Source organism: Dasypus novemcinctus, chromosome 23 (genome assembly GCF_030445035.2).
Source record: "Dasypus novemcinctus isolate mDasNov1 chromosome 23, mDasNov1.1.hap2, whole genome shotgun sequence".
NCBI lineage: Eukaryota > Metazoa > Chordata > Mammalia > Cingulata > Dasypodidae > Dasypus > Dasypus novemcinctus.
Genome location: NC_080695.1, coordinates 26,304,262 through 26,329,565, shown reverse-complemented (window position 1 = coordinate 26,329,565; position 25,304 = coordinate 26,304,262). Strand labels below are relative to the sequence as shown.

Below are 25,304 nucleotides of genomic sequence, written 5' to 3'. Positions count from 1 at the left end.
TCAAAATGTATTCTTTGTTCTATTGTGGTTTCTTTTTGACTCTTGCTTTATTTAAAAGTATAGTTTGTGACATCCAGGAAGATGGCAGATGAGAAAGACAAGGGACTATCATCTCTCCCAGAAAAATAGCAAGAAGACAGGCAGAAATGACCTGGAAAAAAAAACTTCTAGGGAAGCAGATTTGGCTCAACTGATAGAGCATCCGCCTACCATATGGGAGGCCCAGGGTTCAAACCTAGGGCCTCCTGACCCATGTGGTGAGCTGGCCCTTGCACAGGGCTGATGCACACAAGGAGTTCTGTGCCACGCAGGGTTGTCCCCTGCATAGAGGAGCCCCACATGCAAGGTGTGTGTGCCACAAGGAGAGACACCCCAGGTGAAAAGTGTAACCTGTCCAGGAGTGGCACCATACACACAGAGAGCTGATGGAGCATGATGACACAAGAAAAGGAGACACTAATTCCCAGTGCCACTGAGAAGAATGCAAGGCAACACGGAAGAACACAACAAATGGACACAGTCAGGAGACAGGTGGAGGGGAGAGAAATAAATAAAAAATAAATCTTTTAAAAAAAAGAAAAAAATCTTCTAGGGTAATTATATCGGAGAAAGGCTGGAGACCACCCTACAGGGAGCGAAACAAAGAATTGCAATGATAAAACTGTGAGTGACATTCCACAGCTGCAACTGGCAGCATCCTCCCCCACCCTACAGACACTTTGAATTCTCAGGCCTCATGCCCAGTAACGACAGACAAAGGGGCCCCAAAAGATCCACCTCCCCAGGAAAGGGGAGACAAATGGACACAGTGTAAGGCTGACTCAGCTTTTGACATACAAACTTGTGCTCCTGTGTCCCACGAGCCTTCCACGCTGGATGGGCTGGGCCATTTTTGTCTTGGGAACTTGTAAGAGACTACAGAGACTGGACCCTCTCCATCTTCCTCTGAACTGACTGGAACTGGTTGTTGAGGACAGAGAGGGGTGTGGAATTATTTCCTATCAGGGAAAAAGGAGGGGGCTGCCAGCAAAGGTTGGAAACCTGACTCTGAGAAAGTCTGAATTACAAGGGTGTTAGCCTTCAGGCAGGATCCTCTATCAAACTGATTCTGTCTGTGTTGTAACAAACACACTCCATCCAGGCACTGAACTGAGAGGGCTACCAAAGATCGCCATATCCTGGTGGACCAAGGAACTGCATGTGAGGAAATCAAAGCTAAATAAGAAGCTTTTTTGCGACTTTACAGCCTCCCTTGCCAAGGCCCAGGAAAGTGGGTCTGCAGCCCACTACTGGGTCCAGGGCCACATCTGAGCTGCTAACAGATGTAATCCTAAGACCCAGAACAGACTGAACCAAGAATCAAAGAACAGCACACACACATAGCCTCCTGCCACTAAATCCCTATGAAAGACAGAAAGTGTGCACCTGAGTAAACTCACCATCCTAATCAGATCCCTAGACATCAGCAAAAAATTCCAGTTCATACTAAGAAAATGGAAGGCATGGCTAAGCAAAAGATATATATATAAAAGATATATATCAAAGTCCAGAAGAGACACAGGATTTGAGACAATAAATAATGAGATGCACAGAAATGTTCAATACCAACAACTTTAATCTAGAAAAAGAACAGCAAACCAAGAACCAAAAACAATACAGAATAGCAACAAAACCAATAGCTGTTTTTTGAGAATATCAATAAAATTTACACACCCCTTACTAGACTAACAAAGAAAAAACAAGGGAAGACGCAAATAAATAAAATCAGAAATGAAAGGGGAGAGGCTATGACTGACCACAGAAATTAAAGTGTACTTTTCAGTTTCCAAACATTTGGAGCCTTTCTAGTTATATTTTATCACTGATTTCTAGCCAATTGTGTCATGATCAAAGAACATGTGTCCTGTGCTTTTGCTACTCAGAAATTTATAGATACTTGTTTTATGGCCAAGTTATGTTCAATTTTTGTAAATACACCATGTGTGCTGAAAACAATGTAGCTTCTACAGTGGGTCAATGTACTATCCACAGGTGCCTATAAAGCTAGATTTGTTTGTTGTTCAGATCTTCTAAGTCGTTACTGAATTCTAATCTGCTTATTAAAGCAACTACTGAGAGGTGATATGAAAATCTTCCACTTTGCTGGATGGATTTGTCTGTGTCTTCTTGTAGTTTTGCCATGTTTTGCTTTATGGGTTTGTGGCCACAAGTTTACATTGTGATTTTTTTTTTCGGTGAACTGAACCTCTTATCTTTCTGTGAAAACCCTCCTTATGTTATTAATGCTTTTCCCATAAATATCTTTAAGTGATACTACCACAATCAGAGCAGCTTTCTTTTGATTGGTATTTTAGTTACTTAGTGATTGATTTTAAAAATTTCCATATCCTTAAGCTATGGATATATCTCTTGTAAAGTGCGTACATTTGTGTTTTTGTTCCTTGGTGGGTTTGGTGTACTCTGACAGTCTTCAGCATTTAATAAGAACTTTGATCATTTTAACTCAATGTTATCCTCTTATATTTGAATTTACCTTCACCATTTTGTAATGTGCTTTCTATTTGCCCAGACATTTCTATGCTATTTTCCCTCTTTTTTTCTTCCTATTACTATATAGATGATATCCTGTCCTCACTGTCCCATGATCAAGAGCCATATGAAAATAGTTTGTTATTAATGATACTAAGTTTGATTATTTGCTTACAATGATACTAAGTTTGATTATTTGCTTACAATGGTCTCCACTATCCATATCCTTTGTCCAACCTTCTTTCCCCAATGACATTTTTTAATTGTTTAAAGATTATTTATTTATTTATTCCCACCCCACCCCCATCGTTTTATACTCACTGTCTTCATGTCTTCATTTTTTTTTTTGGAGTCATGGGAACCTAAACCTTCAACCATCCATGTGGGAAGGATGCACCCAATCACTTGAGCCACCTCCATTCCCTGCTTTTTGTGTCTTTCATTGTGTGTCTTATGTGATAGTCTTGTTCTGTCAGCCTTTCACTGCAGCCTCTCGTGTCAGCTCGCTGACTTGCTCATCTTCTTTAGGAGTCACTGGACACTGAACCCAGGACCTTCCATTTGGGAGGCAGGTGCCCAAGGGTTTGAGCCATATCTCCTTCCCCCCAATGAGTTTAGCATGCATCGATGATTTGGGGCTCAAATCATTATTCCATTTATCATCAGAAGATGGTAATTTACTATTTCCATTATTCCTTGTACCTTCATTTCTTGGTAATCTCCTGTACAGAAGAGATTTCTCCTCTTCCAACCTCCTATTTAAACATTTAAGAGTATGGGTGGCTTGTGGATACTACCTTTTGCTGTTTTCAATGTGTTATAAAGCATCGTTGCCATGATTCACTTTAATGCTCAAGTTGTCATGATTGGATCAGTGGCAGCCCCTTCAAGGTCGTTCCTGCCCCTTCCTCCCACTCTATTTTAATAACTTTATTTCAAATTCATAAAGTAAAATAACAGAAAATGCAGCTCAACTAGTTATGGGAGCATAACTCCTAAAACGTTCTCTCTAGGCACTTTAATCTCATGAAATTCCAAATACCAACTTACCTGTTCTTCTAGTGTCCAAAAAGATACACAGATAAACACAGATTACTTAAATGACATAGTCAACGCCTCCTTATTGAGAAACATGAAGAGAAATAAAAATGCTTAATCATTTTCATATCTCACAACACCAAAGTGTTCGGTTGAGCTTTGAAGTTGACTGGGAACCTCAGCAGATGCCGCAGTGAGAAGCTACTGGTCCTGGGTGCCTGTGAAGTGCTCTGTAGCTAGCCTACCCTGGGTTGACTGTGCTGATGTTTCTTATACCCTAAGCCCCCAGCCTTAGAGCAAAGAGTGACCTTGAAAACGTGGGTTGAGAACAAGGGAGTTCCGTAGAGGAGGGAGGGACCCAAAAAGCCAGGAGTCGGGTGGGGCGTCGGGGAAGACAGGAAGAGCTGGGTGGGGAAGGACCAGAATTCAGAGGGTCCGCCAAGGCTCCAGAGAGGAGCTGTCCTTGGGATGGAGCAAGGTGAGGCTCAGGGGCGGGGGCGGGGCATGTGTAATAAGAGTGTGGGCGCGTGAAGGTTCCAAGGGAGGTGATTGGACGAGGGAGAGGGTTTAAAAAGCCCCGTTGCCAAGGGAGCGGTCAAACAGGAGAAGACTCGGAGGACGTGGAGCTCTCGTCCTCCTCCTGCTCCTGCTAGTCCCTTTTCCACTCCTTGTGTCCTGCTAACTTGGTATTAATTACCCTGTTGACCTGCTAATCTACTGACTAGTGTCTTAACCCTCCTACAAACCCTCTCCAGCGTATCCACCTGTTTCCGCCAGATTCCCACCCCCATTCTCTCCCACCCAGATTCCCACCCCCTATTCTGCCCCACCCTCATCCCCTCCCCACCTCGCCCCCTCCCCTCCCCGCCCCCCTCCTCTATCCCGCCTCCGCTTCTGGTCCAGCGTCCCTGGAGCTGCTGACATGGAGGCGCTGGAGCAGCTCTTCTGGATCCTCCTGCTCTGCTTGTCCTGGCAGGTGCCTGGTCACCCACCCGCCAGGGTGAGCAAACATTGCGCAAGCCTAAATTCCTTCCTGGTTATTGGGCGGTTAAATTACTGTGGTTTAGGATTTCGGTGTTCCTAGAGGTCTTTGGGCTCCAGCTCTTCTCTCGCAGACCCAGGACTTCAACGCAGGTTTCTTAACCAGACTGAACTGCTGCCCACGTCGAGTTCTGGGTCTGCGGCCTTGCTTGTTCCAGGCACGGGAAAGGCTGAAATGTTGGAAACGTTGAACAGCTAAGCTCTAGCTTTCTAAAGTAAGGCCCTCTTGGAGAGTAGATGTAGATCAAGTGGATGAGCATCTGCTTCTCATGTACAGGTCCCAGGTTGCATCACGGGTACCTCCTCAAAATAAAATGAAAACATCAATTCACACTGAGGGACGGATTTAGCTCAGTGGATGTGCGCCTGCTTACCCTGTACAAGGTCCTGACTTCAATCCCTAGGACCTCCTTTATATATAGCTCCGATGTTAGCCTTTTTGCTCCTGGAAGCTCTGTTTAAGATCCTGCTTTAGGCTGTGCAAGTTTAGAGTTCATCCTGTGTGTACTTGGCTTTTTTTCTAGAACTACATTATTCCTGAAAGTCCGACAACCCTGGGAAGGCATTAATGATTGTCTGTCAAAAAAACAAAATGTGTCTGCACACCGTGTATTCCTGTTTTTCCATGGCTTTTTAGCAACTTCTGGGTCATCCCTTTCCTTCAGCTCCTTCAGATGACCTTTTCTTCTGGAGTTTTCCCACAGGAGGTCAGTGCCAGCTGGTTTGATAGGAGCCCTGAGAAGTCGATCAGATGTGGAAATCAGTGGCTGTGGCCTGCTTGGAAGTTTACAAGGAGGGGAGGGGAGCTTGGCAAGGAACATGACCAGGAAGGGACTGAGTTAACATCCTTCCAGCATGATATGTGTCACAGGCAGACTGTGGATTATCCACAGGTCCTTCTTTGATGTCCTTAGGTGTGTCCAAACATGGAGAAATACCCGGTTCCAACTCTAACAATTCACTTTTAAAAACCTGCTAACTCTCCCCACCCCTCCCCCACCAAAAAAAAGTAAACAATGAGATTTGAAGAAATCCCACTAAGGGAAATAGTTTTTGTTTTTTTTGTTTTTTTTTTTTTTTTTGCTTAGTATATCCCAGATTCCCAGGCAGGGACCTAATTCAATGTACATTCAAACATAGGAGCAGAATCCTGGTCACTTCATTCAATACAAAGAAGAATCTGTTCGGTTTCTGTGAAGACTAACAAAGAAAAGTATTTATTATTTGTAAATAACCTTTACTCTTGGAACAATTAGGGGGGTGGAGTCCTTTGCTGCGTTTTTCACACAGGATAAGCTCTCTCTCTCCTGACCTCAACTTTGAGCATTTGGATAAATTGACGTCTTGTATCCCACCGCCACCGTCCCTTAAGGCCATGTCCACCACTGGAAATCCTAGAGTTTCAGGTCAACTCTTACTCTCTGTACTTTTACGAAGTGCATCCTCCAGGCCCAGCCAGAGGGAATCTCTGTTTGAGAATGTTTCCAAGGTGCTTTGTTGGCATTGTCTTCTCTGCCTTGCTCTGTTGTTCATTTGTTTGCCTGGCTTTGTCTCCCTTAGAAAGGCTAAGGCTCTGTCAGACTCTTGTCCATCCTTCTACTTTCCAGGATTATTTCCATACAGGGGAGTGGCTCTTATTTACGTGTTTCCTGAGAATTACTTATAGAGAATTTGTTCTGTTGAAGCAATATGCTACTTGATTTTCCTAATCAAGTTAATGATTCCTTGGGAGAGGTGAGTTACAGAGGTTAAAATCAAGCATCAGAAAGACGGGTGGTTAGACATAAAGATAATTCCCATTCCCATGGTCTCAGGGAAAAAGTTCAAACAAAAGCAAATGTCCTTCTTGACTTCATATATCTCTGATTTCTTTGCTGCATTCCTTCAGATTTTCCTTAGAATGAAAAGGTGGTTTTTCCCTCAACCTCCTCTATCATTTCAAGCCTTCCATGTAGGAAACTTAAAATCAGCTCTTCTTAGCTCTCAAAATGATTGTTATTGTGTCTTCATTTGCACTCTGCAGTATTACTTTTTTCATGTTTCAGATATTAACCCTCAGAACTGCAGCTTTTAGTGCCCCGTCAATCTTGCTAATGCTCCACTTTGAATACTGGTGTCCAAACAGTTAACAGATATAACTAGTGTCCACGACTGGGGATGCTTTATCAGAATGTGACTAAGATGGCATTTGGCATTTGGCTTTTGTGGGTGTTTGACCCACATGCTTACTGATTGTGCTGAGAGCTATTGTTCCCTTTGTGACAGCGGCTTCTGAAGGTGAAAACGTTAGGTCGTTCAGAGGGACACGTAAAGTGTGTGCCCAACCTGTGAGCTACATTTGCTCCTCTAGACAGAGTTGTTTAACTTTTTAAATTTTTTTCAGGAAGTACTGGGTATCGAAACTGGGACCTTGTACATGGGAAGCAAGTGCTCAACCACTGAGCTCCAACCACTCCCCTCTAGAGGGTTTTTTTCCCAATATACTTTTTAATGTTTGAAAGAGAAACTTAGATTACACAAATGGTACATACACAAAATTTAGAGGATTCTCACGTGTCCTGCTCCCTAGCCCTCCCATATTTTCCCACATCAATAACATCCTTCAGTAGTGTGGTACATCTGCCACAATTGATTAACATATCTGGGAGCATTGTCACTAAGTGATGATTATAGTTTACATTGTAGTTTACACTCTCTCCTGCACATTTTCACAAGTTATTACAGATAATCAGTGGCCTATATCTGCCATTGCATTGTCATTTGGGACAATCCCAAGTCCACACCTGTTTTTCCCTCTCCCTCCCCTCAGAACCTCCATTTGCCACTGTCTCCACAACCATCATAAAAGTTCTTCCATTGCTAGGATCACATTGAAAGGTTTTAACTGATGTGAAACCAATGTCTGGTGTGTGGATTACTGTGAATACATTAAAAATTTATTTTCTCCTCAAACACTCGTAAAATATACTTTTTTAAAGAATGATGTCCTTACCTTTTGGTGCACCGGTGATACACTCAAGAAATTTAGGGAAACGGACTTTGGCCCAGTGGTTAGGGCGTCCGCCTACCACATGGGAGGTCCGCGGTTCAAACCCCGGGCCTCCTTGACCCGTGTGGAGCTGGCCCATGCGCAGTGCTGATGCGCGCAAGGAGTGCTGTTCCATGCAGGGGTGTGCTGCGCCACGCAAGGGTGTCCCCCGCCGTAGGAGAGCCCCATGCGCAAGGAGTGCGCCCCTTAAGGAGAGCTGCCCAGCGCGAAAGATAGTGCAGCCTGCCGAGGAATGGCGCTGCCCACACTTCCCGTGCCGCTGACGACAACAGAAGCGGACAAAGAAACAAGACGCAGCAAAAAGACACAGAAAACGGACAACCGGGGGAGGGGAGGGGAATTAAATAAATAAAAATAAATCTTAAAAAAAAAAAAAAGAAATTTAAAGGTGAATTCTTGCCAGAATTGTGTTTCTAACCAGACTGAATTCTCATAGCTTTTATCTCACAGTGTACCTACAGTCCACCCTTTGCAGATCTTCTGTCTACTTGAAAAGTTTGGCCTTATGTGTCCTATGTGCAGAATGAAGCTGAATGCTGAAAGAAAGCTTCAGTGGTTTCAGCCTAAATATATTCCTTTTTATTTTATTTTTTTCTGCCTAACAATATTCTGTACTTGATTTTCATTGCAGTGAAGATCCCAGTGTAATAACAACCGCAGCTATCTAGCTTCTCAATTCTGTCAATATTGACAGCTATTATCTGTCTCCTCACAGCTAAGCATTCTCTCATGGTTATATGTTGTACGCAATTGTAATTGGTCTTTCTCCTTTTGCCTATTCTTTCTACAGGTTGGGTGTACTTTTAGATATTTCTCAACGGATTTGATCAAAGCAGTTTATGAATTCACTAATGAAAAACTAGGATACCTTACTGATGTAAGTTCTGGATATCTCTTTTTTATTCTTAATGATAAACTGGCTTGAAGTTCCTAAACTGAATATCAATAATTATGGAAAGTCCTTGAATATTTATTTAATCAAGAAAATGAAAAGCTAATAGCTTGTGTATTGCCTTGATTTTCTTACTGTTTTATTGAGCTCTAAAAAATGCACAGCAAACAGCATCTATTTAAAATGTACAGTTGACTGAGTTTTGCTTTAGGTTCAAACCCATGAAAACAACTTAACAATGAAGATAGTGAACATATCCATCACCAGCAAACACTTCCTTGAGCCCCTGTGTAATCACACCCGCCATCCCCGCTCCCACCACAAAACTCTTCACCCACTGACCTGCTTCTATCAATATAGATTAGGATTTTTGGGGTAGAATTTTATATAAAAGGAATCATAGAGCATGTACTCTTTTTTCCCTGTTTCTTTCACTAATGCAATTGTGTTTTATTTTGTGCTGACCTCAACATATAAAATAGGTGCCATTTTAACCCCTTTATGAGCACAATTCAGTGTCATTGATCACATTTACAATGTTGTGCAACCATCATCATCACCATCCATTATCAAAACTCTTTCACCCAAAACAGAAACTCTTTAACATTTAAGCAATAACTCCCCACTACCTCTCTCCCCTAACCACTAGTAACCTCTAATCTATTTGCAGTCTCTGTGAATTTCCTTGTTCTAGAAAATTTCATATACATGGAATCATACAATATTTGTCCTTTTTTGCCTGGCTTATTTATTTATTTATTTATTTACTATGCTTTCGATTGAAGTTAATAGATCACAGGGAATGTTACATTAAAAAACAAAAAACATAAGAAGTTCCCATATAACCCACTCCCCACCCCCCACATCATTTTTGTAAATTGTATGTTTTTGAAGATACATACAGCACACAAAAAAAGTTACAATTAAAAATATGAGTGGAATATATTTTTCCAACCTTTCACTTTCAATTTATTGTTATATAAATCACACTCGGAGAACACATTTTGGGGCACTGCCGCACCACATAGACAACAGTCTACCCTGTAGTTTGCACTCTCCCCCAGCACATCCACTGGGCTGTGGCAGGATATATAAATCCAGCATCTGACCCTGAAGTATCACTTAGCAGAGTGGTGACTCCTCCTCTTGGGTTCATTGGTCTTACCCAGGTCACCTAGCAGGGAGGCGAAGATGGTCAACCTCCACACCAGGGAGTCGAGAGTGCCTACAGCTGCAAGCAGAGGAATTGCATCCATCATCCATGTGGAATCTAAGCCCCTCTTGTGCTAGAGGTGGAGGGGACATCACCATCCCAGGGTCCACAGAATGGAGGAATAAAATATGGACTAGAGTAGACTTGCTGATAGTCTACTATAGAACTGTTGTGACGAGTAGTAGAAGCAATTTTAGCATCGATGTGGAGAAAGTGGCCATAGTAGTTGCTGAGGGCAGGGAGAGGGAGGAGATGTGATGCGGGGGCATTTTTGGGGGTTTTGAGTTATCCTACATGATATTGCAGGGTCAGATGCTGGACTTTCTATATCCTGGTTTACTTAACTTAGCATAATGTTTTCAAGGGTCATGCATGTTGTAGAAGGCCTCACAGTTTTCATTGTTTTTTATGGTTGCAGAATAATCCATTTTATGTATATACTGCATTTTGCTCATCCATTCATTTGTCAGTATATATCTGGGGTATCTCCAATTTTTGGCTATTGTGAATAATGCTGCTTTGAACATCAGTGTATAAATATCGGAGTCCCTGCCTTCAGTTCTTTTGGGTATATGCCTATGAATGGAATTTCTGGTTCATATGGTAATTATGTGTTTAACTTTTTGAGGAAACACCAGACTGTTTCCCACAGCAGTTGCATCATTTATGCTCCCACCAACAATGAATGAAATTTCCAATTTGTCCACATCCTTATCAAGCTTGTGATTTTCTGACTTTATAAGAAAAGTCATTTGAGTGGGTGTGAAATGGTGTCTCATTGTGGTTTTGATTTGACTTTCTCTAATGGCTAATGATGTTGAACATCTTTTTGTGTGCTGATTGACCATTTGTTTGGAGCTGTCTAGTTGGTCACCTTGCACTCAAACTCCTCCATTATGAGTATTAATGAAATTAAGGTCAAATAAATGTAGCCCTGCAATCCTAAATGACCTTCATGTTGTCCAAAGCCACAGCTGGGACTTTTGATGCAAAGCTGAGGTCCACAGTAGCCAAAGAGGGCAGCAGCAGGGCTGGTCAGTTGTCTGGGTTTGGCAGAAAACTCTAGTATCATTGTTTTGAGATTTAGCCATCATTTTGTACATATTTATATTGTATGGATATACCATAAACTTATAACATAAACCCAAGAAGCATTCCTTCTGTGGGATTATTCCAGCATTTATTTGAAGTTTGTAATTCTGTGAAAAAGGGTTTTGGAATAAAAATACAATTAGGTTTGTCCTTTAAATTATTCAAACTCTAGCCTATTAGCAGCAGTCATTTTTGGAACTACCACACTTCTTGTTCAAGAGAACGGTCATTTGTATGGCATTCGGTTTTGTGTACCTCTTAATCAACAAGTTCAAATACAGTAAGGTTGAATATTTAACATTTTTATAATTGTTTAATCACAAATCTGGCTGTCCATCCATCCACCCATCCACCTACCCATCACCCATCAACTTGCGCCCCCTCATTCTCTCCTTCCTTCCTTCCCTTCCTCCCTCTCTCTCTCCCTCACTCCCTCTCTCCCATGCATTCGTCATCTTATATTTGGTACATTTCAAACTAAATTTCAGACATCAGTACAGTTCCCCCTAATTCTATGGCAATCCTTAAATAGAGCTCAATATCCTTTCATGGATTACTTCATGATGAGCCATTTACAGAGAATGAAACATAGGTACACCTCAAGTGCGCATGTACTAGTGTTTGCAAAATGCACATGCCAGTGTAATGCAAACCCCTGTCAAGTCATATTACATTATCATCATCTCAGAAAATGCCACTGTGCCTCTTCCCAGATAATCTTATCTTCACTGCAGGTAAATTTTGCCTGTTAAAAATTTCATGTAAATGGACCAATGTCAAATGTACTTTACTTCTTGCTTCTTCTGCTTGGAATGGTGTTTTTGAGATTAACTCATCAAAATGTGAGCTCACTAAACCATTCCTTTCCATTGTTGAGTCATAATCTGTTGAATGACTATTTCTATGTAAAGTACAGTTTTCAGTGAAACAGTTGGAATTAAGGTATCAACCTTTCACAACAATACAGTTAAATCCTGAGCAGTCTATCTAGAGCACTTATCAAGAGCAGTCTGAACTTACACAGAAGAAATCTTTGTCTTCATTCACATAAGAGTGTAATAGAATGACAATCAAGAATCTTACAGAAATTGCAAATTATTAGTGTCCTCTTAATATCATCACATTCGTTCTATATACTATCTTAAAAGGTGATTACTTCTAAATTGAGTCATCGCTCCATTGTATTTTAAATTGTTTTGTTTTATGCATTGTAAAAATCAACTTATCTCAGAAAAACTTCATTCAGGCAGAACCCACTACAGTGTTACACATTGGATCAGGTAGGGCCTGTAGTAAACTAGAAGCCATTTCCTACCTAAGGACTCCCAAATTTTCAATATTTAACAACACCAAGACCACAAAAAAAAAAACCATGAATCTACCAACTGCAAGTTTTTCTTAAGTAGCTCCTTCCTTTGAAGAGTTTTTGAAGGGTGTGGTTATCTGTTTGAGGCAGATTTAAAGTGACTATCAATAATTCAATGTATTTGCTGTATTCTATATTTCCTTAAGGCTTCTCACTGTTTCAACTATTATAATTTCAGCTACTTGATATCCTGCCTTACAATTTCCTATGTGGACCTGATTTTTATGGATATGCTGTCAACTGTGTGGCCTCCTTAGGAATTATTTCAGTTGCTATTTTCTTCTGGAAATTTATCCTAGCTGTGAGTATATTAAATTAACTTGTAGGCATACTATGAGTTATAAAAAAGTAGCACTTTCATATACATGGTTCTTTTATGTTGTCTTAGATTAATAATGTACATATAAATTAATGCTTCAAATTGAAGCTAACCTAGTAAAATAATTCTTTTAGAAAGAACCCAGGGAAAAAGAGAACTGTATAAGCTCAATGAGAAATCTTCAAAGTATAAATTCTTTATATCAAAAAGTAAACATTGAGTACCAGGCAGGCACTTTCATACACTGTTAGAATAGTGAATTCTTACAACTATCCTCAAAACCAGTTTCATAATAAGTATCTGAAACCCTAAAAATGTTCCTATGTTTTCATTCAGTATAAGTGCATTTCTAGAAATCTAACTTAAAGAACTAGTCAGACATGCATTCTAAGATTTTGACCATGGATATTTAATGGGATAGTCTTTGTTAGACTCCAAACCTGGCAGCAAACTAAAAGCACAATAGTAGGGGACTTGTTTAACTCATATATCTATGCATGTAGTCATCTAAAAGGATCTATTTTTGAGCAATGGAAGAAATAAGAAATCCCTTTGCAAAGCAAACATTTGTAGTATTTATTATAAAAACAACAACAGCATAAAGCCTGAGGCCAGAACTAGGACCAACTTAGTTGACATTTAAACATCACCCTTAAGGAATGAAATGACTTCAGACTCCAGATAAAAGTAAGGTCTCCTGTTCATGTTTTCTCATATTCCCTCATCTTTCTAGCACATTTAACTGACAGAGGGGACTTTGGACTTGATTTGTAATTTAGGCTCTTTTTAAAACATTAATGGAACAGAAAGTAAGACCTTAGTACATTTGGCCTTAAAGCCTCAGTTTTAAAACATAATTTGGAAAACATTATTTTGCATAAAATGAGCTTTGCAGGTGACTGCAACTTACCAGTTAAAATGGCCAGATGCTTTGTCTACAAATCTTCCTAAAGTTGGGTGCACTTTCCCTGTTTTCTTTATTGAAATGGTCCTAACATGGTAAATAAATTTTCCTCCTTGCATATTGATTGGAAAATCCTTAGAAATCTAAGGTTCCTTCAGAAGAAGGAAAAGTGCACAATACAAAGGTGAATGGATAGGGAGAAGGGGAAAGCATGTCCTATTTCCCTCCCTGTTTCTCTCCTTTCAAACACCCAACCTCGGTTCCTATTTTCCCAGAAATCAGCTGTCTTTATCCTGAGCCTGCTGCTCTAGCACAGTTTTTGGCTGTTGAAGCCCTTGTTCTTGCTCTCAGCTGCCTGCCCATGTCTCCTCCTGCTCTCCCTTGTCTTCTGCTTAGCGTGACATGGGGAGAAAGGAAACTCATTGCCTTTTGAGAGAAGCTGTGATGTTAGAGGTATATACATCACTTTCCCATTGTCTCTGGATGCATTTTCCAAAGACAGCATTATCATAAATGATGTTTGGATGTACAATAATATTCCAATATCTCAGCAAGGTTTTGGGGCTGGGTTCAGCATCTGATGGCCACTTTTAACATTTAAATGTGGAAATATGCTCCCAGTGACCCTTTACAAGGGTTTAAATGGGGTCCAGGCTGAATTTTACGGAGTCATAATTCATTTATCTCTTCAGGGAATGACTAGAGATTTGGAAGCACTTTTGTCCTTTCTGGAAGATGTTGGCCAACATTTCTTTTGTTGTTCATGCATTTTCCCTAGAAGTGTCCTATTCATTTTGCGATTGGATGACCTCTGATTTCAGTGGTCTGGGAAAACCATAGGACCTGGCTTGTTGGAGTTCTTTCTCAATTCGAAGTTAGCTAATTCTCACTAAAATTTCTACAATGCTTTCTGGTTAGGGAAAGAGGTATATTTCAGTCCAAAGATTTTACATTTATTTGGTTCCAGCTTTTTTTTAAAACACTTTGTGCTTCTGGACCTCATTATGGCTATTGCAGTTGAGATGTAAATGATTTCTGAAACTGAAGCTTTAAGCATTTTTATTTTAAATTCTCCTACTTTTCCATTATGAGCAATAAGTAGATTCGTGCATGTGTAAGGGATAAGTAAACAGATCTTTAGTTACAAAATAATATATCTGCCTTAGTGCACCAGTCTAAAATTATAACTAAATGTAATAATTAATTTTTACTGACCTCAATATGGCTTGCCTTAGGATAACATCACAACACTTTCAGGACCTAATAAACTCCTGCATTACCTAAGTCAATCTCTGCATGTTACATCAGAATCTAAGAGACATCAAAATGTCAAACATCAGGACTTGGTAAGAGTTTTGCTGCTGTTAATCATTATTTGGCTTTTGAGCCTTTTTGTATACCAGGTCTTTCGAGCCCTGTGTTTTTCCATGCTGTTGAAAGCAGTATGAGTTGGGGGTCTTGGGAGTCTGGGAAACCGAGGCTTCTTTTGACTCTAGAACTCCCAGTACTACTACCAGAATGGCTTTAATGGCTTTTTATATTTATATTTAAGGGCTTAAGAGGTACGTTTTCCCACAATTCCATGGGTAATTTTCACACCAATCAGCATTGCCCTCCCAGAAATGAATCAGAACAAAAAAACTTTAAGTGATAATTCTTGAGATTTCTCCCCAAATGGAATAGTCCTACCCCTCTTAATGAAAAAGAAAGAATTTTTAAGTAAATTTAGCAATGTTTTGAATCACCATTATAAAAATTTCATTTGTGCTATTTCACTTTTAAAAACTTTCCATCTTCTTTGCTTTCCCCTTGTCGTGCATTCATCAAACTCTCTATGTTGTAAACAGAAAGGTTGTAGATGCCATGAAATTTTATGCCTTCAAGTATTTCCTTCATTCTTTACTTCTTTATGTGATTGTTCAACTAGGTACAAAATGGATCAATTCCTTTAACCTGAAATATAAGGGATAGGTTTGAAATATGAGTTGATGTTTCTCCTTTTTAGCCTAAGCCCCAGTGTTTCCTTTGAAATTCTAATACATTTTTCTTCCTACCTTATATGCAAATGACAGACTAAGAAAAATCTAGAGAAAAATTAAATGATATCATTTTCCCAAATGCCTCAGAATTCACAGGGGCAAAGCTGTCTATATTTATTTCAGAATTTCATTCTATGCTTTAGCTTTTATGAGAAATAAGTGTTTTGTGTCTTAGAATATAAAAACTGTGTGATGGCAGAGCAGATGTAGCTCAGTATTTGAACACCTGGCTCACATATATGAGGTCTCAGGTTCAATCCACAGTACTTCCTTAAAAAACAAAGAGACCAAAAAATTCACACACATACACACACAAAAAAGGGAAAGAAATAATGTGATTTTCCTGCTTATTAAACAGTTACTTGTGTACAACAGGGTTTTCTGAAGGATGCTCCAAATTGGCCCTGTTTCAACTTGCTAGATAATTGTTGTGGGTTGAATTATGTCTTACAAAATTCTATATGCTGAAGTCCTAATCCCCACTACTTCAGAAGGTAACCTTATTTGGAAATAGAGTAGGAACCAATGGATGTAAACAAGTTAAAATAAAATCATTCCGGAGTAGGTTGGTTCTTAAAACAAGAGGAAGTTCGGGTACAGACAGAGTGGAAAACACAATGGGGGTGACTGAGCAGAGAATGACAAGGATTTTCAACAAAACAGCAAAAGTTAAAAGATTCATGGAACGGATTCTTCCCTATAGATTTTGAAAGAAGCCTGGCTTGCTGACATCTTGATTTTGGAATTTCAGCCTCCAGAACTGTGAGACAATAAATTTCTGTTTTTTAAGCCACCAGTTTGTGGAACTTTGCAACAGAAGCCCTAGCAAAATAAGACAACTTTTGGTCCCAGGAAGTGGTGTGCTGCTGTAACAAATACCTACACATGTGGAAGTGACTTTGAAATTGGGGAATGGGTAAAAGCTAGAAGAATTTTGAGACGTTTGATAGAAAAAACCTACATTGCCCGGAAGAGATTGTTGGTAGAAACATGGATGATAAAGATGATTCTGTTGGGGGCTCAGAAAGAAGGGACCTGTAGACAAACATTATATTGTCTTAGAGAATATGTAGATCATCATGAATGGAACTCTGCTAGGAAGAGGAATATTAATGGTGTTAATGGTAAGAACTTAAAGGAAATGATTGATGTGTTATTGGAAATTGGAGGAAAGGTGATCCTTGCCCTAAAGTGGCAGAGAACGTGAGAGAATTGTGTTCTGATGTTGGATGGAAGGCAGAATTTGTAAGTGATGAGCATAGACATTTACTTAAGGAGATTTCCCAGGCAAGTATGGAAGATGCAGCCTGGTTTCTCCTTGCCACTTATCATAAAATAAGAGGGGAAAGAGATAAATTGAAGAATGACCTGTTAAGCAAAAAGGAACCAACATGTCATTTGGAAAATCCTCAGCCTATCCAGATAGTTTGCTCTGGAAACAGGGCCTAGGATGTAGCTGGACAACCATTTGCTATAAAGATTAGGTGTGTGACTTGTGGATCCGAAAACCATTTGAACAGAAGCCAGGAAGGGAGATGCAATTATCAAAGAAATACATGCAGAGGGTCCTCTCATCTAATGGCTTGGATAACCCAAATTGGACAGAAGACCAACAAGATTTTGACCACTCTGTATCAGCAGGAAAGCAGGCAGCCATCCTGGACTGAGAGGGACAGAGATGTTGTAGAATGAGGAAAGAATGCCTCCAAGGGTCCAAGTTTCCCAAGGTCATACAATGGGTGTCCTTATAAGAAGAGGAAATTTGGACCCAGACAGACAGAGCAGGGGACACCATGTGATGACTAAGGCAGAGAATACCTTGGAAGCTGGAAGAGGCAAAGAACTGGTTTTTCACTATGGATTGGAAGGAACATTGTCCCTGCTGACATCTTGATTTTAGACTTGTAGTCTCCAGTACTGTGAGAGGATTTCTGTTGGTTGAAGCCACGCAGTTTAGGGTACTTTGCAAACTAAGGCAACAGTTATTTCTGGGGCTGCAAATACCCATTTCTGTCCCCACTCTAGCACTGAGGGTGAGGCACCTGATCTGCTAATTTTTAATCAAGGCTTTAGGCTAGGTTCTAGAGTGCTAAGCTGGGAGTGGGGCATACCTTCTCCTTCCCTGCTCTAGTCTTGTGGTACTAGTGTCTCTTGAGGAAAAAATGCCAATTTATTTAATATGGGTATTTTTTCTTCTCTTCTCTTGCAACAGGAAATCAATGGCTGTTGTAAAGAGCACATGGAGCTCAGTGAAGAAAGCAAATCCTTGGGGAAATCTCAGAAAGATTTAAAGGTAGCTCTGACTCCTGAAGATAATATTGAGGGGGCTCTGACTCCCAAAAATAATATTGAAGTAAGATCATTTCTTGTGAACATAGTTTGAAATCTAATTAAAAGTGGGAGACTCTTTCTCATTCTCTCTTGTTCCTTTCTTTGACTTTAACTAATTGCTTGGTGCAGTTGAACCCGCTACAAGGCGAAGAGGAATCTAAGGCCAAAAAGACAGGAGGAGATACATTAAGAAATAGAACACTGACAGGTAAGATCATTGTCAGGGAGCTTAGACCACTTTGCCTTTAGTCAAGTACCCTCCTGATACTCTTGAACTTGATGTATCTCCTCTTAAGTATTGACATTGTAGAGTCTCATCCTTGGATTTATTTATATGTCTGCCTGTGTCGGTCTGAGGTAGGTGCTGGGCACTAGGGAGCATTGGAGAAGCACAGAACCCTAAACCCTTTCCCCATCCCTATGGAAATTAGATACATGAGGGGAAGTTACAGCAGCATGAGATGGATCTTGGCCCTCTAAGTCCTGCACATTTTCCTGTCAGGTCTCATGCGAGGATGGACTTGCTTCTCAACTCATGGAGATGGTCATTTTGTTGGTGCTCATCACCTCCAAAGTATCTGTGTGGTTTCGAGACCCCCAGGCAGGGTTAGAACACTGAGGTGCTGAGAGTCACCCACTGGGTATTGGCCTTGGAGGTGGGGATAAAGGAACAACAGTGGCCTTCTCTGCTGGTGGTGGACATGTTACTAGAGCTATTCCCCAAGTTGAATGTCACTTGCGGTACACTGTGGGTCCACTCCTGGGAGAGTTCAGGGCAGAACAGAGGAGGGAATGTTGGAATCAGCCCTTTTTCCAGACAGAAGCAGATCTTGGTGAGAAGGGAGCCATTCTCGTCCCTCCTGCCCTAGGTCAAAAGAGAGAACTTTTCCTTCTACACACAGTCTTCATTCTTCCTAAATTTTCAATTATATTAAAAGTAAATTACCCTAATGAATCTTGCCTCCTTATTGATGTTGCTTTTTTTTCAATGTTTGAACATGATGAAATAATTGTTCAGTTTCTTGGAAAGTTTAAATTCTTGTTTTTTTTAGGTGATTGCAACAGGAAGGTGGACAATCAAATGCCTCAGATGGTGGATGTCTTGCAGGTATAATTCCTTCTACAAAGTACCCTAACTGCTGCCTGGGAGTTCCTACTATGCCTCACTTGTAACAAAACTTTCTCCCTGTTGTGACTTTTAGGCCCAAAATGCGGTATCAGAAAATGAAGATCTAAACCTGTTACAGGATAGGCTGAGAGCCTTGACGATCAATAAAGATAATGTGGCAGGTAGGTTCCTTTTGAGAAGAAATTCCCATTCAGTGGAAATGATTTTACATTGTGAAGGTAAAGAATGCTTTCAGGATTCTACCTCTGTCCTCAGCCCCCTATCCACATTTGCATGTCCAAGTGAACAAGTTGCAGCTAAAGAATGTTTTGTCCTTTACAGAATGCTTAAAGGAAGTAGAAAATGAGTACAATTCATTGCTGTCTTTGAAAGCGTCAATGGAAGAGGAATACAGATCCGTGACGGTGAAAACAGAGTCTCTCCAGGAAGTCCGTGAGCAGAGAAAGAAGACCATGCAAGAGTAAGAGTTTTATATGTTCATTGTTTCAAATGTTGTAATGAGCAAACCTGAAGACCCATGAACATAATTTTATCTGTTCTCTGTACAATAGCCATAATATGTCTACCATATTTAATCAATGTAGAATTGTGCTTCTTCCATTTTGCCTTGAGTTCCATCACCTTCATTGTTCTTTTACAGGGATTCTGGTCTATAATTGAGGGGGTGGGTGGGAGAGGGATGCTCCAGGTACCACACCATTTACAGCTACTGAACTGCTTCCATCTTTCTGAATATCCAGTGCTCTATATATTTTGTTTTGGTTTGGTTTGGTGTTTTGTTTTTCACCTTTGCTTTCTCTCTGACCAAGTTACTGGATTTGGATTTCTCTTCCATTTGTTTGACCCTTAAAAATCTTGAGTGACTGGTGTGAGGTGATTTTTTTAGTAAAATAAAATCTTCACAGACTTTAAGGATTTCTTAGCTATCGAAGATGTTTTACATTCTGTACTAAATAGAAAACAAATATTCAGACTACACATTATATAACATGATTGTGGTGAGGAGGGTGGGAGTTGTGACCCTGACAGATTTGGGTAACTCATTACTCATCTGGAAGTTATATCTCAAATTGGGAGTGAGGTAACTTTTGAAATATAAACTTTCCTGGAGCATTTTGTGTTCTTGCTGCATAAAATTCCATTTTTATTTCCTGGAAAATGGGCTTTCTGCAGCTCTTGCTATTTTTCTCTGCTCCTACACATGATGCTTCAGCAGCACAAATTTCCCCGAAAGCATGTCTTGCTGAGAAAATAGCTCATTGTTCAGGCTGCTACTGCCTGATGCTATTAAACATTGGAACTGGACCACTAATTTTTCCCTCCTTCTGTGAAACTGGACCACTAATTTTTCCCTCCTTCTGTGAAACTGGACCACTAATTTTTCCCTCTTCCTGTGCTCATTGAGCAACCATAAGCTTAATTTTTCCTAACATTGCAGAGTGGCTCACTAAATGTCTGACCCACTGGAAAGAACCATTTCTCATTTCAGAAGTCATTAAGAAGAGCTTATCTCTTCCACCATTAAGCATTTGATTTACCTAAATGGCAATTGTTTTTCTTCCTGATATGGATTCAGCTTCTCCCACATTCATCTGACACCCCTGTCTGCCTACTGCATTAGCTCAGGCCCCCATCATCTTTCCTGCCTGGAGAGGCTGAATTATGACCTATAGAGAAATTGGGTGCTAATTCCTGGCTCCTGTGATTGTTGCCTTATGTGGCAGAGATATTGCCAATGTGAATAAAAGTCTTGAGATGGGGAAAGTATCCTGGATTATCCAGGTGAGCCTTCAATGCCATCACACGTTTCCTTCTTAGACAGAGGCAGAGGGCCCTTACACACACACACACACACACACACCAGAAGGCGATGTGAAGACAGAGGCAGAGGCTGGAGAGATGTAGCCACCAGAAGCGGGAAGAGGCTGACTCCCCTTAGCACCTCTGCAGGGAGTGTGGCCCCGCCCTTCCAACACCTCAACTTGGGCCCCATCATACTAATTTTGGACTTCTAGCTTCCAGAACTCTGAGAATATAATTTTTTAAAAATAAATGTTTAAAGCCACCAGTCTTTGGTCATTTGTTGCAGCTGCCACAGCAAGTGAATATATTGGCCAGCTTTTCTAACTCCTCTCCTTATCTCCATTTTCCCATCCTTAAGCAACTTTCCAACTCTGATTCATTCTCCTTATAGCTGTTAGAGTGTTCTTTGTAGGCTACACCTCCGTTCATGCCTTCTGGTGGATTCCGGGGGCATTCCATGCCCTGCAGGGGCACTTCCAGTTTCCTCACGGGGCCTGGGGAGCTTCCCCTCAGCATGTCCCTGGCAGCCTCTCCTTGTGCATTTTCTGCAGCTCCTTCTGATGCATCCCAAGCTGCAGCCACTCTGCTCAGGTCCCTTGGGCCTCCGGAAGCCTGTTGGCCTTTGTGTACACTATATATTTTCTGCTCTTCACCTGGCAATCTCCTACCCACTCAGATATTTACCTGCCTCAAAATCTCTTCTGGAGAGATGGATATAAACAAAATGGTGGATAGACATGGAGACTGAATGTCGGCTCATTCCTTTTACTTGTAATGTAACCTCTGAATACATTAGGGTTCCTCTCGTCATCAGGTGTATGCAATCCTTTCTCTTTTATTTTCTTCCTGTCTTTTAGATTTGTAGTTATTCTATTTTTCCTTGATTAAACAGGGTAGTTATGAGTTATTTCTTCCTTTCCTTTTCTTTTTTTTTTTCAGTCATTATCTGTATCCTTGATTTAATCTCCTAACAGGTCATATTTTCATCTCTTTTTCCTGATATTTAATTCTATTACTCCCCTCTTGCCTTTGTGCTATCATGATAGTGTATTTTAACCTTATATACATTTTAAGCCATTCAAGACTTTTTTGGTATTGTACAATGCATTCTTTTTCTATAATCAAGCTTGTTGGAGTTAATCCACAAAAACTCAAGGCCACAGGAGGGAAGCAAGATTATGAAACCGATTCTGCGAAGCCCTGATGCACGGAAACTTCCACAGAGAGGTAGGGAGCTCTTCGTGGATGCGCAATTCATCTTCTACTGCAAAATCCACTTCAAGGGCTTTTAGTTCCCATGAGTGATCGCTGCGATGCCTGGAAACAATCCCAAGCACTTACTGCAGCCTGAATGGCTCTTGCTTCTGACCCCTGGGCAGGGTGGCACGTGCACCCCCCATGGACAGCAGACACCCCCACCAGGACCTCGAGGTTACTTTTACTTGAATAGAAATCCAGAGGAGGAATTGGTTAGCGCCTACTTCCCGCCTTAAAGTTAACTGTACAAAGGGTGTATTTTCCCTTTTATGTGAGAACTCTAATACAAACAACATTTTAGTATGCTGGCTGCTTACCCTGATGAAAATAGGAATTTTCTCCATAGCCCCTGGTGGATAGTCTACTGCAAGGCCTGTTGGAGAGAGGGAGGATTTTCTTACTGTTGTGGGAGGTTCCTTTCATTTTGTTTTACCTGTTTATTGTGTAGCACAACACTCATAAATTATATTTTCCTGTAATTTTACTCACCAAGGTAATAAATTTCTATTAATGCCTCATGGGTCTTTCCTCTTCTCATTACCATGCATTCATGCATAAAGGTCCATTTTTGGTCATGAATATTTCTATGCTACTTGGTCAGATATGGAAGTCAGATTTTATATTGACTGAAAGAATTTTAAAAATCTTCCTGTGACTTGAAGAAAGGACCAATTTCTCAGGTTTCCTGATAGTTTTCCCATCCAAGGCAGTTATTTTAATTTTTAATGTGTGCTTAAATTCTAAGTGAGTTCCCTTTATATTTGGGAGATCCTGGTTTTAGTGCTGAGTTCCTGCTAGAGTGAAGCCCTGCCCTGCCCTGCCCAGAATCGGCTGGTTTGTTAGGAAGCCACCTGAACCTACAGCCAGAGCTTTGTGGAGCTCAGGGGACGGGCTTCCCCTGTGTTCTCAGTATTCATCTCGGGGGTCTGGGAAACCCTCTGCCTCTGGTGAGGGACAGAGTGGGTTCGAGGGTTTAAGATGATGGAGAAAGAGGTGGAGGGTTTGTTATCCTTCCTCACAGGAGACACGGGTCAGAATAAACCTCAGTCAGTTCTTGGCCTTTTTCAGATCCTGAACCTGCTGCAGCTCCCATGAAGAACAGCAGCTCTGGAAGTGCACTCCCCCCTGAGGAGGTGGCAGAGGGCAAGGTAAACGCTGCCCTTGTTTGTTTTCAACTGGAACAAATATTGAACGAAACTTTTCTCTTTTATTCAAATCCTGTTTTCTGGCCTTACTTATTTTGTGTGTTCTGTGATAATTTTCTCTCTCCATCTCTCTCTCTGTAAAAAACAAAAACAAAAACTCTGAAATCTGACACTGTCCCAAATGAGTTCGCTCTACATAGCAACTTCCATATGTAACATTGTTTTTGTCAGAAAATACATTCCCAGTGCTGCAGGACTCCACATCTCTCTGAGAGAACTTCATGCAGGCAAAACCTCCAGAGAGTAGGTGACCCTTTGGTCAGGGACCCTTTTGTCAGGGAACGTAACAGAGCGGGTACGAGCAGGGGCTTGCAGGCAGACTGTGTGGCCCTGGGCAAGTGATCTAATTCCTCTCAGAACTCCTGTTCCCTCAAATTTACAGCAGGGTGGTCATCCTAAACTTGCAGACTTCTGAGAATCAGAGAGAAGACATGATAAGATTGTGAAAGGGCTCTAAAGAGTATCTGGACTCCCCTGTGCAGAGCCTAGAGTTTTCACTTCCTTTCATTTTGTGTTCATCCTTTGTAAATAACCATCTATTACGGTGATGGTGAAGGCAGGGCTGGGAACCTTCCCAGCACTGGGATAAACTTTTTTCTTATTGTTAATCAGTTGGAGATTATATTCATCCTCTAGGCAGGCTCTTGCCATTTCCTGCCTCTGCAGACACAGGCAGTGACGCGTGTGGTGTCATTGGCCCCCTCCCCTCGGCTGTCATTGGGACCGAGAGGGAGGAGTACAGTTTCAGGCACTGATTCTGCTCTTTGGAAACCTTGTGGAGGGGATGTGCCAGGTGCTGACACCTGCTGCATTGGGTTTTGGCTTTAGGCGACAATGGTGCTTTTGTTGTGACATCAAAATATTTCAAAACTTTACCTGCAGATGAATACAGATGCAAGAGGATACCCCTTTTTCCCAGGATCCCCCCTCATGCGCTACCCCATGGGAGGTCCTCTGTCAGCGATGCTACGATATGGGCCATCTCTGCCTCCCTGGTGGCCTCTCGGGTCTGACCTGCTGCCTCCACCTCCACCAGTTGGTAAGATGATCAGAACAGCATGAATGGACTTATAAAATGGACTCTTCCTTTCTCTCATCCCTTCCTTCTAGAAAATGTCACAGGTAGTTCTACAGAGCTTTGCAATGTGAGGTAAACCTGGCCGAGGACACTGTGACTTTCTTCAACTTTCTTAAGACACACACTGGGCTGCATCATCTGCCCCCACAGAGCCAGGCAGCAGGTGTCTCCTGTAGACAAGGAAAGAGGCTCTTTATAGGAAGCCAGAAATGTCAGTTCTGGGGATGTATGTTAAACATCCGCAGATAGTTCCAGGAAACTGGAAGGGATAAGCCCTGCTCCTAACTGCAAGAGCTGAAGACGTCCTGTCAGAAAGACACACGTGATAAACTACACAAGGTGTGACCACGAGTAATGGAAGCACCAGGGAAGGGCTCCTGTGTGCAAAAGAGACTTTCTGTGCAGCCTCCTAAGACCTTCAGTTTTGTTATCTATGAAACAGGAATAATACTTGTTGTATGAGGCTTGTGAGGATGAAGAGATACAGGACATTAAAGAAAATGTCTGACAAAATATCTGGTATAGGTTGGACATTCTTCTCACAGTTTAAGTAAAAATGTTTCCACACAGAGAATTATTAAAAGATGTTTTTGAACTGTATTAAACTAAACGAAGATTATCAACAGTGTAGGTCCAGAGATTTGCAATCACTAATTCAAAAAGTAAGGGAAAGACCTCTTTTATTAAAATTCAGCTTCCACAAGATAAATAATTTTAAGATGTGTACACAGTTATTTAAATTCAGAGATCTCTATCTGCTATCTGAAGACAAGTTTGTTTTCATTACAGAGAGACACACAGATGTGGGCACTCACTAAAATATCTTCAGGGGGCCCAGAAATATTATAAAAGAGAAAATGTATACAGGAAAAAATAGGATCAGACTGAAATAATCAAAACCTTTTTGCTTTACAGGACAACCAGTTTGAGATTTGACAGACCCCCAGTGGCGTCAGCATACCATAGCTATTTTAAATGTTCATATAAATAAAGTTTTTCGCATAAATGAAATCATTCAA

General features: G+C 41.0%; 1 protein-coding gene and 1 long non-coding RNA gene across 2 annotated transcripts in view; both read left to right on the top strand.

Annotated features, from left to right (window-relative positions):
- Positions 1 to 19,288, top strand: part of LOC131275493 (septin-14-like) — a 231,533-nt gene extending 212,245 nt beyond the window's left edge. The window contains 6 exon segments of the mRNA XM_071211464.1: positions 12,399 to 12,521; positions 14,679 to 14,789; positions 17,695 to 17,835; positions 17,943 to 18,021; positions 18,866 to 18,921; positions 19,016 to 19,288. Of these exon segments, the coding sequence (XP_071067565.1) occupies positions 12,399 to 12,521; positions 14,679 to 14,789; positions 17,695 to 17,835; positions 17,943 to 18,021; positions 18,866 to 18,921; positions 19,016 to 19,288 (783 nt within the window).
- A 4,846-nt stretch (positions 19,289 to 24,134) lies between these two features.
- On the top strand, positions 24,135 to 25,304 carry LOC131275697 (uncharacterized). Its single transcript, XR_009183144.1, has 2 exons — positions 24,135 to 24,246; positions 25,201 to 25,304. It is a non-coding gene; the product is annotated as an uncharacterized lncRNA (long non-coding RNA).